The 19,706-nt window shown below is 41.1% G+C and overlaps 1 protein-coding gene across 10 annotated transcripts in view; it reads left to right on the forward strand.

Moving 5' to 3' along the window:
• LOC144607700 (protein TANC2-like) overlaps positions 1-19,706 on the forward strand; it is a 458,126-nt gene that overhangs the window by 346,475 nt on the left and 91,945 nt on the right. For all 10 annotated transcript variants that reach the window (XM_078424723.1, XM_078424716.1, XM_078424717.1 and 7 more), the window contains 4 exons: positions 6,282-6,415; positions 10,476-10,707; positions 12,417-12,583; positions 14,117-14,724. In XM_078424723.1, coding sequence (XP_078280849.1) covers positions 6,282-6,415; positions 10,476-10,707; positions 12,417-12,583; positions 14,117-14,724 — 1,141 coding nt within the window. The remainder of the gene's footprint in view (positions 1-6,281; positions 6,416-10,475; positions 10,708-12,416; positions 12,584-14,116; positions 14,725-19,706) is intronic.

Here is a 19,706-nt window from a genome sequence, read left to right on the forward strand (position 1 = left end):
GAGGGGAGGCGGAGGGAGGGGGGAAGGGGGGGATGGGAGAGGGGAGGGGAGGAAGGGGGACCTCCCCTTTTCCCAGTACCCCTCTTTCCCCGTTGGGCCCGTCCTCGTAGGGTTTCCATTGTAACTGAGGGGAGGGAGGGAAGGGGAGGGAGGGAGGTGTGGAGGGAGGAGGGGAGGGGCAGGGAGGGGGGAAGGGAGGGGGAGGGAGGGGAGGGAGGGGGGGAGGGGTGAGGGAGAGGGGGGGTGAGGGGGAGGGTGGAAGGAGGGAGGGGGACCTCCCCTTTTCCCAGTACCCTTCTTTCCCCGTTGGACCCGTCCTCGTAGGGTTTCCATTGTAACCGGGAGTAGGGGAGGGAGGGAAGGGGGAGGGAGGGAGGAGGGAGGTATGGATGGAGGAGGGGAGGGGGAGGGAGGGGGGGAGGGGAGGGGGAGGGAGGGGGGGAGGGGAGGGGGAAGGGAGGGGGGAGGGAGAGGGGTTGGGGGGGAAGGGGAGGGAGGGGGAGGGTAGGGAGGGAGGGGGACTTCCCCTTTTCCCAGTACCCCTATTTCCCCGTTGGGCCCATCCTCGTAGGGTTTCCATTGTAACCGGGAGGAGGGGAGGGAGGGAAGGGGGAGGGAGGTAGGAGGGAGGTGTGGAGGGAGGAGGGGAGGGAGGGGAGGGGAAGGGGAGGGAGGGGGGTAGGGGGGAGGGAGGGGGGAAGGGGGAGGGAGGGGGACCTCCCCTTTTCCCAGTACCCCTCTTTCCCCGTTGGGCCCGTCCTCGTAGGGTTTCCATTGTAACTGGGAGGGGAGTGGGGGGGAGGGAAGGGCGGTGGGAGGTGTGGAGGGGGAGGGGAGGGGGAGGGGAGGGGGGAAGGGGGGAGAGGGGAGGGAGCGGGGTAGGGTGGAGGGGGAGGGAGGGGAGGGGGGAAGGGGAGGGAGAGGGGAGGGAGGAGGGGAGGGGGAAGGAGGGGAGAGGGAAGGGGGGAGGGAGGGGGACGTCCCCTTTTCCCAGTACCCCTCTTTCCCCGTTGGGCCCGTCCCCGTAGGGTTTCCATTGTAACTGGGAGGGGGGACTTTGGTGCACTTTGTTTTCCAATCAAGGTGCCAGCATCTGCAGTCTCTTGTGTCTCCTAACCACTGCTATTGCAAATAGCAAGGAAAGGGACAAGGGGTTTTCAAGTCTCCATAGACAGTTTCCAGGACCACAAGGAAACCTAGAATCATGGAGCAGAAGGCATAAGAGGGTTCATAAATTCAGACCGGAAGATTTCTATCTTCTCTGAGGAGCAGGTGATATGCACATTATTCTTCAACAAGACATTCGTCACAAGAATCTGTGCTTTTCTGCAGCTAGGAAAATGGACTTGACATGCCTGGACTGTTCTCATTTAAAAATCAAATTAAGTCAAACTTAACTTCTCTGCCTCATTGCCATTGTAGGGATTACTGCTGGTCAATGTTTGTTGCTTGGACAGCTTACAACCCCACTGTATGATATTGATTTCTCTAACTTCAAATAATCCTTGCATCCACTCTCTCTTCGTCCCTCCACCACCCAAGTCGTTATACTAGTTTCAAAGTCGTCTTGTCGAGTCTCATTATCTGTAACTCCTTTTCACCTAGCCCACAGCTAAGAATGGTTTGTTTCCTTTATCGTCGTTACTTTTCTGCATATCTTTCATTCATTTGTTCTATATCTCTCTATAACACCATTTATATCTCTCTTTTCCCTTTCCCCTGACTCTCAGTCTAAAGAAGGGTCTCAACCCGAAACATCACCTATTCCTTTTCTCCAAAGATGCTGTCTGACCCGCTGAGTTACTCCAGCTTTTTGTGTATATCTAATGTTTGTTGCTTGCTGCTGTATGAGAGAAACCAGTGATGCTCTGTACGAGGAAAAAATACATCTTGTTTTCCTTCAGATTAGAAAATGAGACAAACCCAGCTCATGGACATAGTAGCATTACTGGCTTCTTCAGAGCACTGTTCAGACTGTGCTGAAGTGGCCATTTGAGCTCACTTTCAGAACCCTGAGTCATTCAATAATTGCAAGGGGTTATGTTGCTTAAAATGCAGCTTGTGTTTACACTATTACTGAAATATGTTTGTAGTCAATTCGAAGTGCATGTCTCATTCATTCCAAGGCATTCGCAACTGCCTACATTTTTCAGGGATAGCAATGCGAGCTAACTACTCCTGGAAAGGATTCGCGCACCTTTAAAACCTGAAGGCATTGTAGTGAAGTACTGCTTTAATAGGAGCCGCAGAACATTGGAAGCTTAATGGAGACCATGATTGCACTGCTCAAACTGAAAAGTTGCTGTCTGCAACATTTCAGGGGTACAATGCAGAATCAATAGCCAGAGTCTCGTGCTTTGTAATTGTCTGTTGCTTCATGGCATTCCATCAGTTAAAGGCATAGATCCACTCTAGTACAAAATTGATCATTGATGACTCAAGGGTTTTTTTCACCAGCACAAATTAAAATCTTTGGTGTACAGACGAACAAGGGAGTATTGTGGTTTGCTTATTTCTTCTTACTGCTCTATGTCCAACTCTGAAGTTGTTATTGAAATTTTTTATTGTATCCACTCCTGACAATCCTCGCACCTACCACCTGCTTATATCTTTAATCTAACCATAGGGAAAATACCCTCATAGCAAGTAGCTTTTTCATTAACTGTACTTTCAGATGCTGATGAGAAAACCCATTTAAGAACATTTGTTGTAAAGTACATTAAAAGATATTTACATTTAGTCCAATAAAGCAACATGGCAGTGCAATGGTCACCAGGTTGCAGTGTGATGGAATGGGGAATGTGAGAGTCACCTTTCCAAAACTATCAGCTCAGTTGGGAGTTACTCTACCTGTGGGATCTGATTCATTGCAATCGCACTCTATGGCAATGTAGATGAATTTTACACTGCAGCTTACACGGGCTCTAGAGTATGGATGCATTATAAGCCTTTAAAATTGTGTTGTAGTGGGCCAAGTAGGCCAAAATAACGACAAGTAGGCAAGGTTAACGAAAGCGTGTTTACTGTATCTCTGGAACTCCAAAAGGGAATGAGAGTCATGCGGTCCTTGACCTTTATACTCCCGGCCGAAGTCCGCCTCCTTGGCTCGACCCATTCCCGTGCCGAGGGGTCGTGAGTGGTATGGCCCGACCCTCGGGAGCCGCCACAGTGTCCTGTTTTTGTAACAATGACGCAGCAATAGTGCTGTAGTGGAAAATAGCAATACAGGCAGCCACTGGAGAATAGATTGCTCTGTGATATAATATTTTGTAAACTTTGGTATCTAATTTTAAGTCATCTCCTGACTTGACAAACAAGATGGGCTTCACACAGCTAGGTTATGTCCTTTAATAATACCCAGAATGGTCTCTTGCCCCATAACTCTGGGTTGTGGCATCCCAACTGTTGCACCAGTAGTCAGGGGAAGATGATTGGATGCATCGATGAGGGTATTATTGACAAACCAGCGGCCAAAAGTAGAGGCACTGTCATCAAGGGCGGCACGGTGACGCTGTGGTAGAGTTGCTGCCTTCCAGCGCCAGAGACCCGGGTTTGATCCTGACTACAGGTGCTGTCTGTACGGATTTTGTTCGTTTTCCCCGCGACCTGTGTGGGTTTTCTCTGGGTGTTCCAGTTTCCTCCCACACTCCAAAGATGTGCAGGTTTGTCAATTAATTGACTTAGTAAAATTATAAATTGTCCCTAGTGTCCTTGAAGTATGTTTATTATATTCGGATCAAGGCAAGGATCTGACACCCTGTTCTCGCCTAGCACCATTCTTTGTCCCAAAGACATAAAATTTGTCAACATCCATGAGGCTATTCCATATTCTTGCTTTCTTACAAGGTTCTGTGAAATCATCGGCCTTTTATTTATTTGTTTTTCCAGATGTGGTAGTTGCTGGCAAATCTAACTGCCTGTCTGTAGTTGCCTTTGAGAAGGTGAAGGTAAGGTACCACCTTAAACACCTGCAGTCCCTTGGAAGGATGTTACATTCCAGGTGCATATGAAAGTTAAATGCTCTTGATTTTTGACTCTTGAATGTACTCCAATGGTGCTATCATTGGGCAAGAATTGTGGTGTTCAGGATTTGGGTCTAATGAAGGTGAAGGACTGGCAATCTACTAAGTGAAAGGTATCACAAAATGCTGGAGTAACTCAGCAGGTCAGGCAGCATCTAGGAGAGAAGGAATGGGTGAAGTTTCGGGTCGAGACCCTTCTTCAGACGTCTGAAGAAGGGTCTCGACCCAAAACGTCACTCATTCCCTCTCTCTTAGATGCTGCCTGACCTGCTGAGTTACTCCAGCATTTTGTGATACCTTTGATTTGTACCAGTATCTGCAGTTATTTTCCTACTCCAAAGTCAACATAGTGTGTGACTGTAGTGTAGGAAACATGCAGGTAGAGGTATTCCCATGTGCCTGTTGCCCTTATCTTCCTAACAGGTGGTGGCAGGTACGGTTGGAATAATCCAGGCAAGTAACTGCAGTGCATTTTGTAGATGGTGCACACTACAGATACAGTGGTGGGAATGAATGATTAGTATGGAGAGTGGTAATGGGTGTGTGAGAGACAAAATGTACTGCTTCGTCACTGCTGCAGTCTGTCTGCAGGTGGAGTGCTTGTGTGTGAGAATGAATGCAAGGGCACATGTGGGTGCACGTGTCTGGGGCAGCGTGAATGCAGACTAAATGGGGAATGAGTGAGTAAGTGTCAACGTGTAGCCTGAGGAGGGAGAGGAACAAACAGCCTATTTCACTTTAGCCTATTTCAAGCCTAGGCTGCTTGCTCCACTGACTACGATATCACCCACTGACTGTTCTTGTTCTTCCTCTTTGGGAATGCCTTAATGCCTATTTCCATACTCCACAGGGCATCTGGCCCTCCCCGTGATAATTTACATCTCCCAGAAAACATCAGGAGAATCTTAAGGAACATGCCTGTGATTAGCAGATTGCATTTTCCCTGCGCTCTGTGGCAAGGTTGTTGAGTGCAAGTGCACAATTTCACAGATGATGATGGATATGGAGCTGGAGCATCTCACTCAGCCACCATTCTTATTCATCAATGGTGAAATGCATATGGACATTAACTGGTTTCTCTAGGTCATTCCCTGTTGTGGATGTGTCTGTACACCAAATGCTGTGAATTCATGCATAGTGAATGACAGCACAGCACTTTAATGTTGTAGAAAAGTTTCACCAAGATATATTTGCGTTTGGGTTGCATAGTGTGGTACTTAAATCATTGCTTCTGACTGAGGTGCATGAATTCCACCAAATGTGGACCATTAAGCACCTACTTTATTCTCCCCATGTTTCCTTCATTTGCTACCAGATTCTGACCTCTTTAAATTGCCCTACTAACCCATGTCTTTGTCGTCTGAAGAAGGGTCTAAACCCGAAACGTCACCCACTCTTTCTCTCCAGAGATGCTGCCTGTCCTGCTGAGTTAATCCAGCTTTTTGTATCTATCTTTGACATATAAGTTAATTAATATGCAGGAAGTATTTAAGATGCCTTTTTAAAAAATCTCTTTGTCCTACCACCTTCAAAGATTTGTTTATCTTGTTTCCTAGTTCCCTTTTAGAATTGTACCCTTAAGATTACATTGCCACTCCAACCAAATGTTATTTATATCGCAAATTTTATAGTTGCGTTGTGTGAGATCAATTAAACAATTGTCCTCCGTTTCTTCCTTCCGCCAACAAAACACGAGCTCGATGCCCAGTTAAGGTTCAAAGGGTCCAGAGAAAATACAAAATAAATACCAATACCACCATTTTTATTAGCAACTTTGATTTTCAAATATAGTTCATACAGATGAACTTTGGCATAAAAGAACAGAAAATGCTGGAAATACTAAGATCAGGCTATAACTGCGGAGAGAGAAACAGCTAACCTTTTAGATTGATGACCTTTGCATAGTAATTAAAAAACGGTAGAAATCAAACATTTTTTAAAAACTACTAGAGAAATGAAAGGGGTGGAGAGTATAAAGGGAGTATAAAGTAATCTTAGGTAAACTTTGACAGTTTGCAGACACTTTCTAATGAATTTATTGAACTACCTTCAGATATTTTGGCTTGATTCAACTGACATTACTGTTGGTTATGCATGCAGTCTTGAAGTTGAGTGCTGGAAATGATTATTCCCCAGTTGGTTGGATTCCTTGCCAAAATAACACCAGACAAAGAAGAGTGAATTACATTTATTGAGCTGAACCTTGACAAGGCCAACAATTTATTCTCAAGTTGACTGCTATTCTCTTTTCTACTGCAGATGTTGAAAGCAGCAGAGATCTACCACTTACCCAGCCATCTCAAGGACATCCGTCCATCTCCAGTGGGAGTTGTCCAAGCACACCAGAACTCCGTCGACGTCAGGAGGAAGCTATGAAAAGACTGGCCACTCAGGTACAATGAGGCTTGAAATATGATGGGAATGTAATACTTTCATGTTCCACATGTTATGTTTCATGTTATATCAAGTTAGAGCAAATACCTGCTCAGTTATTTTATAGTTTGGAGACTATTAAATGGATTCCTTACTCATGAACATACAACATATGGATGATTCTAATTAGCAATGTTCAGCTGATGAATCATGACTTTACAAAGACAAATGCAAACTTCAAAATCTCTGCTTCTCATTATTGATTGTTCTATTCTTTCAAATGACTTAATTAATCTTTATATTGATCTAAAACATGAGTGCAAATCCATTAATCATGCCCAATTCTTTTGAGCTTCTTTTACAGTCAGTGGTTGGTAATATTATAGATGTATTCTGAATGTTCAAACAGGGAAAAGATGCTTGAGCATTAAAAAGCCATTAATTGTTAATTGTTGAACCATTGATTCTTGCATTTGATACCCAATACTAAAGTATAAATTAATAAATAAGCATCGCTACTATGCAAAATTAAAAAAACATCTGAAAATGCTCCCTCTGGCAATTTTAAATGCAACAATAATACCAAGTACTTCTGCTATTTATGTAGGACTTTTAGTGGCCAAAACATCCCAACATATTCTGTTGGAACATTTTTGCGGCTGACCTAAAGCTTAGTCATTGAGTTAGGTTGAAAACTTGAAAACGAAGCAAAAGAAACAGAGACAGCATGGCTTTGGAATTCCTGAGTTTATGATTTTGGAAGAGCACAAGAAGCCAGAACTGAAAGCAGGGAAATACCTCAGGGTTTAAAGGCTGGAAAAGAGCCCAGACCATGGAGAACATAGGAGTAATGTATGAACAAAATGCCTCTTAATGCCAAGTAGGACTGAGGCAACGGAGTTTCGAATTACCTCAATTTTATACAAGGTAGAATGAGGGAGAGTGACCATAAGTGAGTTAAATTAGTCTAGTATAGAGATAACAACGGCCTAAGTGAGAGTTCCAACAGTAGGCGAACTGAGGCAGGGTTCAGTAGCGTAGTGTTGGGTTGGTGGGAAGAAGCAGCTCTAAGTCTGTGTTTGAAGCTTATCTTGGGATCAGCTAGCAATGTAGATCAAATTCAAATGTTATCAAGAACAAGGATTTTACCTGTGATTAAGGAATGGAGTTGTATGACAGGTATTGTTTCTTTCTGAATGTTCAGTTTCTGCTGATCTATGAATGGCTTATGCTGTGCAACGAGGAAGGTGGATGCAGTCAATTAGGTCTTTTAAATAGGGAACTGGTTAGCAACTTAAGGGTAGATAATTTGTTGGGCAACAAAAACGCTTAGGGAAATGGAAATAAATAAACTCAATGAAGAGAGAGCACAGATTTGAGTATAACCTTGATCTACTAAATGGTGGTCTCCTGTATATAATAATGGAGTGATTCAGTGATTTACGATTAGCAAACTGTTATGTCAGTCATCAAAAGTAGAAAATGAGTTACCAACATTTTTTTTTGTTTCTTTTATTAATTTCACCCCTGATTTTCATACTGCTTAATGCCAGTTGCGATGTTACTGCAAGGTAATGTAGCCTTTGGTACAGATAGTTTTTCATTTTTAATTGAAAAAAAACTTAAAGGATTTAAGGACAAGAAATTGATCCCAAAGTAATCAACCTAAATTGAAACCAAAGCTCTGGAGCGATCACACCCTCAGCCTATTTTTTCACCACCAACTCAAATCCCTGTTAACTGTACTGGCAATTTCATGCTCTTTTATTAATTTATTTTCCATTTCCAAATCATGATCAACTATAAACTGACCATCACTTAAAAAGGAAGCTAAATCCAAATTATTTTATTGCCAGTGGGTTGAATCATCCAGACTGTGCCACACAAAAGAGACAAAAGCTTAATTGAGCATAAACAACATCACTAAAAATTTAATTTAGGTAATCATTGAAGCATTTTGATTAATAAAATGTATTCTTTGTATTCAAAATGGGATTTCCTGAGAAATAATTAATTTTCAATGAATTATTTGAATCTAGAAATGTTTAGGAAAATCTTTGTAATCTGAGAAAACAAAAGCCTCAGAAGGAAAAACGACCAAATTTTTTTTAAAGCCCCACCAAAATCTGCAGATCTCTAGTAAAAACTAAGCCTTTGCCAATCTCAGCTGCTGTCTGTTAAGACAGAACCATGGTAATCAACAACTATGGTATCATACCATTAAACACTCATCTAGACTCCATGTAATTAAACAGAAGATCTCGTAAGCTGTTTTGCAGTGGGACTGCTTTGTAAACAGCTTAAATTTATGTCAGTTAACTTAATTTCGATTTAATTGCTATGAAGCAGGATCAAAAACAATTCTGCCTGTGAGGGTGCATCAATGCCAACCAACTATTAGATTTTTACTCACGAACGACAGTCTGAACTTGCCATGTGTATTAGGAATTTGTGATGGCTAACATCATAACTAATGCAAGGTCCAGGCTGTTATCGTTATAAATAATTTTGTTCTTATTTCGTCCCAAGATAAAGATGGAATGATTGTTGTCTTAATTAACAATGAAAAATTGGCAGCTGTTACCTTAAGACTGTAATATTATCTCTATCTGTCTCTGTCTCAGCAATATATACAGCCACTGTTTAGTTTATAGTGTGGAAACAGGCCCTTCTGCCCACCAAGTCCAAGCCGACCAGTGATCACCCCTACACTAGTTCTATCCTACTCACTGGGGACAATTTATCGAAGCCAATTAACCTACAAACCTGCACTTTTTTGGAGTTTAGTTCAGCAATACAGCGCAGAAACAGGCCCTTCGGCCCACCGAATCCACACCGACCAGCAATCCCCATACATTAACATTATCCTACACAATTTACAGAAGCCAATGAACCTACAAGCCTGTATGTCTTTGGATTGTGGAAAGAAACCAGGACACCCATGGAAAAAGCACATGATCACGGGGAGAATGTACAAACTCCGTATAGACAGCAATCGTAGTCAGGATCGAACCTGGGTCTCTGTTGTTGTAAGGCAGCAACTCTACCACTGTGCCACTGTGCTGCACTATACTGATGGAAAAGTCTCAAATTAGAAAGTTTCTGAGAAAATCTCGGAAGACTTTCTGACAAAGCCCTACACTGATAAATGTGTCTCACTTGCTGGATCAATGTTTTAATGTAGCAGAAGGATGTAAGGTAATCTGTTTCTGATTGGTTGGCAGTAAAATGAGTTTGTAAAGCCGTATTCCACAGTAAACAACATGCACGGATCACTTCTGCCCATATTTTTCAACAATTCATGTTCACATGTATATGTGAACATAAGTGACATTGCCATGATGTTATATTGTTCCTCTGCCATTAAATGATGACTGACAAGTTGTATCATATGGAATTTGGTACTTGAAATCAGCCAAAATCTTGTTAAGATTGCAACATCCTTTGCAATGTTGAAAAATTGTTTTAAAGCTTGTATTTAGCTGACTAGCAGTCAAAATATCTTGGCATTTTAAAGCAAAGCAAGTAAATGAGTAGCAATTTCAGGGAAAATATTCAAATCTAATAGTTATTAAAAAATAACTATTAACTATTAGTTTCTAATAAATATTAAAATCTAAAATCTAATCAGTCTGAAGAAGGGTCTCGACCAGAAACGTCACCCATTCCTTCTCTCCTGAGATGCTGCCTGACCTGCTGAGTTATTCCAGCATTTTGTGAATAATCACCTTTGATTTGTAGCAGCATCTGCAGTTATTTTCTTACAAAATCTAGTAGTTGGTCGGCATTGATTCAGTGGGCTGAAGGGCCTGTTTCCATGCTGTATCTCTAAACTGACAACTGAAACTAAACTAATAACAAAAATATATTGTCTAGTCTTAGGTCAGTACACTGGCAGATCACATGAATATTAATAATAAATATTCCCTGCCAGAGGTATTTTCATTCCAGAATCAATTTCTCCAACATTTTGGATCAAATTCATCATTTATTTCAGACTTCTGCTATTTCTATGGTTTTTTTATCAACTGAGGAATTGACTAAATGTTAGAAAATTGCTTATTAAATTTATCTTTTCAGGTGGTAGCATACCACTACTGTCAAGCAGACAATGCCTACACCTGCTTAGTTCCAGAGTTTGTACACAATGTGGCAGCTCTCCTTTGCCGATCACCCCAGCTTGTTGCCTATAGGGAGCAGCTTCTTCGAGAACCACATTTACAGAGTATGCTCAGCTTGCGATCTTGTGTTCAAGATCCTATGGCATCATTTCGAAGAGGAGTCCTGGAACCACTTGACAACTTGCGTAAAGGTAGGCCAATGTTTTATAATTTTTTGAAGAATTAGATGTTAGGCAGTCTTTGCCATGATTCTTTGGAGTACTGCAGGTGTGGGGGGAGGAGAGGAGAACATCAACTTATTCTGCAATAACTGATTTTAACTGTGCTTCACAAACAGCTATTTGGCCAGACAGCAATATTTTACCCCTACAAAAGGAAGTCAGATGTACATAAAAACTATTTCTTGTACTTTCTGGGAAACTATGACAAAGCTACCTGGCTTGATATGCTCCTTGATTTTAGTTAATATTTCATCTGAAAGGAAATAAAGACAGAAAATTACAGCGTACAAAGGGATTTCTATGGATCTGGGACGAGAATCCAGCTCTTTGGGCTTAAATTTTACTTCCTCCTGCTTGATTGAAATAAAATGTGTAATGTCTTTTCATGCTGGTTAATTTCATCCAATTTAACACCTTTCACATTTTGTTCATGCACAGTCTCATTCAACTAGGATGGTGACTCATGAGAAACAGAAGTGTAAATTGTACCAACTGGAAATATGTTTTAAAGTTAGTCTCATTGTTGGTATGACTACAGCTTGCCTCAAACGTGCTGTATTTCAAGTAAAAATGCAACATTAACATCACCTGTGGAAATGCAAAGTGTTCTATCCCTTTGGATTAATGTAGCCTAGCTTGACAGTTCAAATCGTTCATTTACATATCTTACTTCAGTAATGTTTTCAATTGATTGCCTTCTTTAATACACTTTACCCAGCTATAATAATTAAACACTATAATTATATTCTGCCATTAAATATAATTGCACACTTCAAATATGGCCAATACCTTCAGTGCCAAAACATTTGGAAACCTGTGTCTAAGTTTGCTGATAGAATTTCTATATACCTGTTTTATTTTTAAAAAGGAAAGCTGATCAATTTGAGACTTTCTCACTTCATTAAGGGTTCCCTGTTATATATTTCTTCATTCACAAAATGCTGGAGTAACTCAGCAGGTCAGGCAGCATCTCGGCAGATGCTGCCTGACCTGCTGAGTTACTCCAGCATTTTGTGAATAAAAACCTTCGATTTGTACCAGCATCTGCAGTTATCTTATATATTTCTTCATATTGTGTTATGGGTATTTGTATTTGTTCAGTCATTTAAGATCCTAAATGGCATTATGTATGTATTATAGCTTCGCTAAAGTGCATTGTGGGCACATTAAGTACCCGCCTGGTTCATTTTAGTTTCACTGAACACCTCCACGCCTAAACTTACCTGATCTCCCGGTTACTAAACATTTTAACTTCCCCCTCCCTTTTATCTTCGGTTTAAGCTAGCATCTGCATTCCTACTCATTTTAGTTTTAATTTAGTTTATTATCACGTGTAACGAGGGACAATGAAAAGCTTTTCTTCGCATGCTATCCAGTCAATGAAAAGACTTTACATGATTACAATCTAGCCATCCACAGTGTACAGACACAGGTAGATTGCTCAAATCAGTAGAATTGGACATACGTGTGAATAGAAATGAAATGAAATGCATTTCAAGACAACTTTTTCTTGGTAAATTCAATTATTTTTTAGTTCCCTGTAGAGTATAGTTACTCAAATTGAATGAAGGGTCATTGTAATTCAATTTTTGCAAAAAAAAAGTCACGTATCTGGAATTGTTAAACTATTTTGTACATGAAGGGAGAATATTATAAGTTGATTTGTTTTTATCTTTCAGAGCGAAAAATTGCAGATGAAGATTATATCGTCTTAATCGATGGGCTAAATGAAGCAGAGTTCCACAAACCAGATTATGGGGACACAATTGTGTCATTTCTCACTAAAATGATTGGAAAATTCCCATCATGGCTGAAGTTGATAGTGACCGTTCGCACAACTCTTAAGGTATGTCTATTTGGCTCTACCATAAAATAAGCAAATTAAGAGCAGGAGCAGAATACTCAGCCTTTTACCAACTCTGCCATTTAACAAGATTGTAACTTATCAGATCACAACCTCATCTGCTCAATCCTGTCTATTCACAATCTCTATTCATCTCTTGCTTATTAAATAGAGTCATAGAGTGATGCAGTATAGAAAGAGGCCCTTCAGCCCAACTTGCCCACACCGGCCAACATGTCCCAGCTACACTAGTTCCACCTGCCAGCATTTCATCCATATCCCTCCAGATCTGTTCTATCCATGTACCTGTCTAACTGTATCTTAAATGTTGGGATAGTCCCTACCTCGACTACCTCCTCTTGCAACTTTAAAGGTATCACAAAATGCTGGAGTAACTCAGCAGGTCAGGCAGGATCTTGGAGAGAAGGAATGGGTGACGTTTCGGGTCAAGACCCTTCTTCAGACCTCTTGCAACTTGTTCCATACATCCATCACCCTTTGTGTGAAAAAGTTACCCCTCCGATTCCTTTTAAATCTTTTCCCCTTCACCTTAAACCTATGTCCTCTGGTCCTCGATTCCCCTACTCTGAGCAAGAGACTGTGCATCTACCCGATCTATTCCTCTCATGATCGTACACACCTCAATAAGATCACCCCTCATCCTCCTGCGCTCAAGATTCTGCTGCAATTCTTCACAACCGTCTTCATTATCTGCAAAATCACCCACTTTTGTATCATCTGCAGAATTGCTAATCTTGCCGTGTATGTTCTCATCCAAATCATTAATATAGATGACAAACAGTAACGGACCCAACACCGAAACCTGAGGCACACCACTTGTCACAGGCCTCCGGTCCGAGAAGCAATCTTCCACCATCACCCTCTGCTTCCATCCATGAAAACAATTTTCCATCCACTTGTCTAACTATTTATGTCTTTAAAATATTCATTAACTCTGTTTACACCATCTTTTGAGGAAGACATTTAACTAACACTGGGATATGTAAAGCTATGAAATACCAAAGAGAATAGGAGAAGATGTGCATAAAGTTCCTAGATCTTTCCTGAGTATGTTCCAGTGCTATCACAGTCTTCTGGTTTGTTGTTGACCAGAACTGTACACAGTACTGTAACTGTGACTGAATCAGTGTTTAACACACTTCCAGCAATACTTCCTACTCATAGTCACCCAGCACTGAAACAGGCTCTTCAGCCACTGAGTCCACACCAACGATCAGGCACCCATTTACTCTAATCATATTTTACTTTACTAAGATATGGACATGGTCATCTGGACATGGAAGAATGTACATATCTGAGGGTTGTAGGGCTGGTGGGCATTTTATAAATAATATGACAGACCAGTGGATGGATGTGAAAACAAAGATAAGAATTTTAGGTAACAAGTAACAAAACATTGAGTGCCAAAGTAGGCCAACAAATACAGTAAATTTTCAAATGTTGTACCACTATCATGATCTCATTCCCATCTAACTTTAGTCACTTTATTTCTTCCAAAAAACAATGTTTTCACAGGAAGTGGCCAAACTTCTTCCATTCCATAAGATCTATCTGGACAAAATGGATGTGAATGAGGCAATAGATCAGGATTTACAAGCATATATTCTTCATCGAATTCACAGCAGTCCTGAAATCCAGAATAACATCTCCCTTAATGGCAAAATGGACAACGCAACGTTTGGAAAACTCAGTACTCATCTCAAAGCTTTGAGCCAAGGGTCATATCTCTACTTAAAACTGACTTTTGACTTGATTGAGAAAGGATACTTGGTGCTTAAGAGTTCAAGCTATAAAGTAGTACCTGTTTCCCTTGCTGAGGTCTATCTCTTGCAGTGCAACATGAAATTCCCTACACAGTCCTCCTTTGAACGAGTGCTACCACTTCTGAATGTAGCTGTGGCATCCTTGCATCCAATGACAGATGACCAGCTTTACCAGGCAATCAATGCAGGCAATGTTGATGGGAGCCTTGAATGGGAGGACTTTCAACAAAGACTGGACAATCTTTCTATGTTTCTGATAAAACGGAGGGATATGACACGGATGTTTGTTCATCCATCCTTTCGAGAATGGCTAATATGGAGAGAGGATGGAGAGAAGACAAAGTTCCTCTGTGATCCCAGGTGAGAAACTAAACTTATCTGATAAAGTTGGATAGAGATATGTTAACAAAAACAAATTTGCTTGCTGCTATATCAATAGGATAATTCGCATAAATGTCATTTATCCGCAGAGTTGAATTATTGTTTTTGAAGAAAATAACTCTGATGTTGGCCACTCTGGTGGAAACGTTATAAATTCTGGATGCCTGTCAAAACTATATATGTATAGGAAAGAACTGCAGATGCTGGTGTAAATCGAAAGTAGACACAAAATGCTGGAGTAACTCAGCGGGACAGGCAGCAACTCTGTGAGGATGTTGCTAAACTCTCGTCGGAGAATACGATGTTGCTGAACTCTCGTTGGAGAGCAGGATCTGAAGAAGGGTCTCGACCCAAAACGTCACCCATTCCATCTCTCCAGAGATGCCGCCTGTCCCGCTGAGCTACTCCAGCATTTTGTACCTGTCAAAACTATCTAGTTCACAATATTACGAGCATCCAGAATGCTATAATGTCTATAAAATTATGGCAGCTTATTTAGGTACATTAGCTTTTCGAACATTTTTTAGATAATCCTGTTTCAAGGAAAGGAGATTTAATCATCTTCTGCTGTAGTATTTGAACCATTTGACATTGTAATCATAAACAGCCTTCACCAAATGTCCCTTCAGTTGTGACATTATCATTTAATGTGTACTTTACCTGTTTTCCTAAATCCTAGTTTGATATATGCACTGCTACAAAATATTTCTGGCATTTACATTTATTGAAATAGATTGTGTTCCCATTTTCTTCCGTAATCCGATTATTTTCTCTGCAGTACAGTAGTCCATGCAATAATGGAAAAGGACTGTTGAATTCCATGGTGTCTATTTTTTATTTTTGTGATTTTGCCTAAGGGTACAAACTGAATTCCAGATGAATTAGCATGTTATGCCTGCATGTTCTACTGTGCTTTTTCATAGGTTTACTTGAATTTTATTGCAATGATTAACATTATTTTTAATTAGAAACATTTTGTTTGATTACCAGTTAATGTCCAAGCTGCTGCTTTAATTAACAATTTACTCGGTGTTGTTGTTGGCCATTTTTTTTTCTTTTTTTTTTCTCAGGATTCAAAATCAATTTCATAACTTCAATTTTGGCTCTCCTTTCCTTGCTCTTCTTAGCTTTGTGGATTTAATTTCCATGTCCTGAATTGAGCTGAGCTTATGCAGTCATAAGGCTGAGCTGCTCCTGCGGTTCCAGTGTTGGTAAATTTCCCAGGATTTAATTTAGTTTAGTTTATTGTCACATGTACCGAGGTACAGTGAAAAGCTTTTTTGTTGTGTGTTATCCAGTCAGCGGAAAGTCTAGACGTGATTACATTCAAGCCGTCCACAGTGTACAGGGTGAAGGGAATAACGTTAAGTGCAAGATAAAGTAGAGTAAATTCCGATTAAAGTTAGTCCAAGGGTCTCCAATGAGGTAGATGTTGGGTCAGGGCTGCTCTCTAGTACGTGATAGGATGGTTCAGTTGCCTGATTACTGGTAGAAAGATGATCGCTGCTTCTTGACAATCTCCAACTTGTTCTTTAAACACTAAGATCACATGAAAATAGGGCATAAGTCGGCTACTCGGACGCTCAAGCCTGCCCTGCTATTCATTGTGGTTATGGCTGATATGCCCAGGTCTTATTCTCCTGTTCTGTACCAATTTTCCTTACTGACCTAATTTGCTGCAGTCTCTGTAATGTGGAAAATGCTAGAGTCAGTTATTAAAGATGTGATAGCATCACATTTGGAAAGTGGTGAAATCATCGGACAAAGTCAGCATGGATTTATGAAAGGCAAATCATGCCTGACGAATCTTATAGAATTTTTCGAGGATGTAACTAGTTGAGTGGATAAGGGAGAATCAGTCGATGTGTTATATCTGGACTTTCAGAAGGCCTTCGACAAGGTCCCACATAGGAGATTGGGGTACAAACTTAAAGCACACGGTATTGGGGGTTCAGTGTTGAGGTGGATAGAGAATTGGTTGGCGGACAGGAAGCAAAGAGTAGGAATAAACGGGTCCTTTTCGGAATGGCAGGCAGTGACTAGTGGGGTACCGCAAGGCTCAGTGCTGGTACCCCAGTTATTTACAATATATATTAATGATTTGGACGAGGGAATTGAATGCAATATCTCTAAGTTTGCGGATGACACGAAGCTGGGTGGCAGTGTTAGCTGTGAGGAGGATGCTAGGAGGCTGCAGAGTGACTTGGATAGATTAGGGGAGTGGGCAAATGCATGGCAGATGCAATATACTGTGGATAAATGTGAGGTTATCCACTTTGGCGGCAAGAACAGGAAAGCAGAGTATTACCTGAATGGTGGCCAATTAGGAAAAGGGGAGATGCAACGTGACCTGGGTGTCATGGTGCACCGGTCATTGAAAGCAAGCGTGCAGGTGCAGCAGGCAGTGAAGAAAGCGAATGGTATGTTAGCATTCATAGCAAGAGGATTTGAGTATAGGAGCAGGGAGGTTCTGCTGCAGTTGTACAGGGCCTTGGTGAGACTGCACCTGGAGTATTGTGTACAGTTTTGGTCTCCTAATCTGAGGAAAGACATTCTAGCCTTAGAGGGAGTACAGAGAAGGTTCACCAGATTGATCCCTGGGATGGCAGGACTTTCATATGAAGAAAGACTGGATAGACTAGGCTTATACTCGCTGGAATTTAGAAGACTGAGGGGGGATCTTATTGAAACATATAAAATTCTTAAGGGGTTGGAGAGGCTAGATGCGGGAAGATTGTTCCCGATGTTGGGGAAGTCCAGAACCAGGGGTCACAGCTTAAGGATAAGGGGGAAGTCTTTGAGGACTGAGATGAGAAAACATTTCTTCACACAGAGAGTGGTGAGTCTGTGGAATTCTCTGCCACAGAAGGTAGTTGAGGCCAGTTCATTGGCTATATTTAAGAGGGAGTTAGATGTGGCCCTTGTGGCTAAAGGGATCAGGGGGTATGGAGAGAAGGCAGGTACAGGCTACTGAGCTGGATGATCAGCCATGATCATATTGAATGGCGGTGCAGGCTCGAAGGGCCGAATGGCCTACTCCTGCACCTATTTTCTATGTTTCTATGTTACACTGTTTCCAACTCAAGTAAAAGCGATGTGCCTCTTGTCAAGCCAACATGAAGTCTGTTGAGGTCAGACAATTATTGGCATTTCTAACTTAAATTTGATTAATGTCTTCAAATGCCTTTCAGTGGGAAATTAATGTAAATTGTAAGAGACATTAACGATCTCATGCACGTAGCAGGAATATAATGTTTCCTCTTAGTGTAGTGGATGGGAAGAAAATTCATATCTGGCAACCACTGGTGGTTTATCTTTCTTCTGGGATGGGTGGTTTATTTTTCTTCTTTTAAAGTGGGATAAATTTCTGCTAAGCATTTTTCCCAGCTGTTTAAATATCTGCCACTGTTAATCCACTAACCCCACCCCTTGTCCACTCTAGAAACCTTCACAACATTGTAATTGATGGAATTTCTAGTTGCTTTTGGAGTTTGGGATAACCTCTGGAATTTCTTAATTTAGCTTCATAGCTCAAATCTCTTTTAATTCTGCTTCTGACTCCAGTCCATATGTTTTCTCACTTCCTCCGGTTTTTCTGTTCCTCCCCTGTTCAAAATATCCTTTATCTCTCTGCCTTGAATCAGACTTCCATGATAGAGAAAGTGGCCATTATTTCCATGCCAGCTGAAAAAATAAATTATCTACGGCATTGCCTCTTCCCAAGTCTTGCTCCAAAGCCTTGTACGTAAAAGCAATTCAAGCATTCAATTAGAGGATCTGGCATTGATTAGTGTAGGTTAGTTTATTATTGTCACATGTACCAAGGTACAGTGAAAAGCTTTTGTTTGTGCTATCCAGTCAAAGAAAAGGCTATACATGAATACAATCAAGCCATCTACAGTGCATGGATAAAGGGTACAACATTTAGTATTTCATGACAAAAATGTTGTATTAATGCAGGGGTTGGAATGATTCCCATTTTCATATTTGTTGCGATAATTCTTAGTAACAGTCCCCTGAAGCAATGTGATATTTTTGCTGCCATAAAATGGTGTAGTTTAACTAAAAAACAATCAACTCTTCAGAGATGTTGACAATCTGTTTAATTCGCTTTTTGTTTGGATTTGTTAATATTCCTTCGAGCAATCAAAGACCATTTGAAATCTCTGTGTTGCTGACATTAAATCATAATTCCAAAAGTAGGCCAATCCAAAAAGTAAAGCTCATATAGTTTCTAATTTTCTCTAATATATTTCACCAACTATTTTCAGAGTGTACAATTTAACATTGGCCACACTATTTTATATTATTTCAACACAAATTGTAAAATTGGAAGTAAATATTTGAATTTAGCCTCTGTCTGGCAGAGCTCAGAATTTTCTACAAGACAATATATATGAGATTTCCCAGAGGCACACTGATCCTGCCAGTTGCGCAACTGTGTCACAGGTCCAGTAGCTCAGGTTTGACTCTAACCTCTGGTGCTATGTGTGTGTAGTTTACACCTTCACTCTGAGTCCGTGTGGGTTTCCTCCCACATTACAAAGATATTAGGCTAAGTGGCTACAGTCATTACCCCTTACACAGATGGCTAGTGGGAGATTCAGGCAGGAATTAATAAGCATTTGAGCTAATGAAGGGATTGCTCTAAGAATTCCTGGGGAAGAGAGTTGGAAAAGAGAGATGGGATGGGATAAAGCCAGGCAAGTGGTAAATGCATACAGGCGAGGGTGAAGGGTGAAGGAAGTTAAAGATGCTGGAGGTGAAAGGGATTCAAAAGGATGTCAGATAAGGAAAAAAGGTGTGAAATGTAAAGCGGAGGGAAAGGAACAGTGGGAGGGGAAACATCAAGAGTAAATGTACGCTTCAGAGATGGGAGATAAATGTACAAAGGAGGGGAAAGGAGCAAAATAACTGGGGTGGCGAGAGAAATGTGTGTGCGCTGGGAGCAGGAGAAAGAG

Source organism: Rhinoraja longicauda, chromosome 29 (assembly GCF_053455715.1).
Source record: "Rhinoraja longicauda isolate Sanriku21f chromosome 29, sRhiLon1.1, whole genome shotgun sequence".
Taxonomy (NCBI): domain Eukaryota; kingdom Metazoa; phylum Chordata; class Chondrichthyes; order Rajiformes; family Arhynchobatidae; genus Rhinoraja; species Rhinoraja longicauda.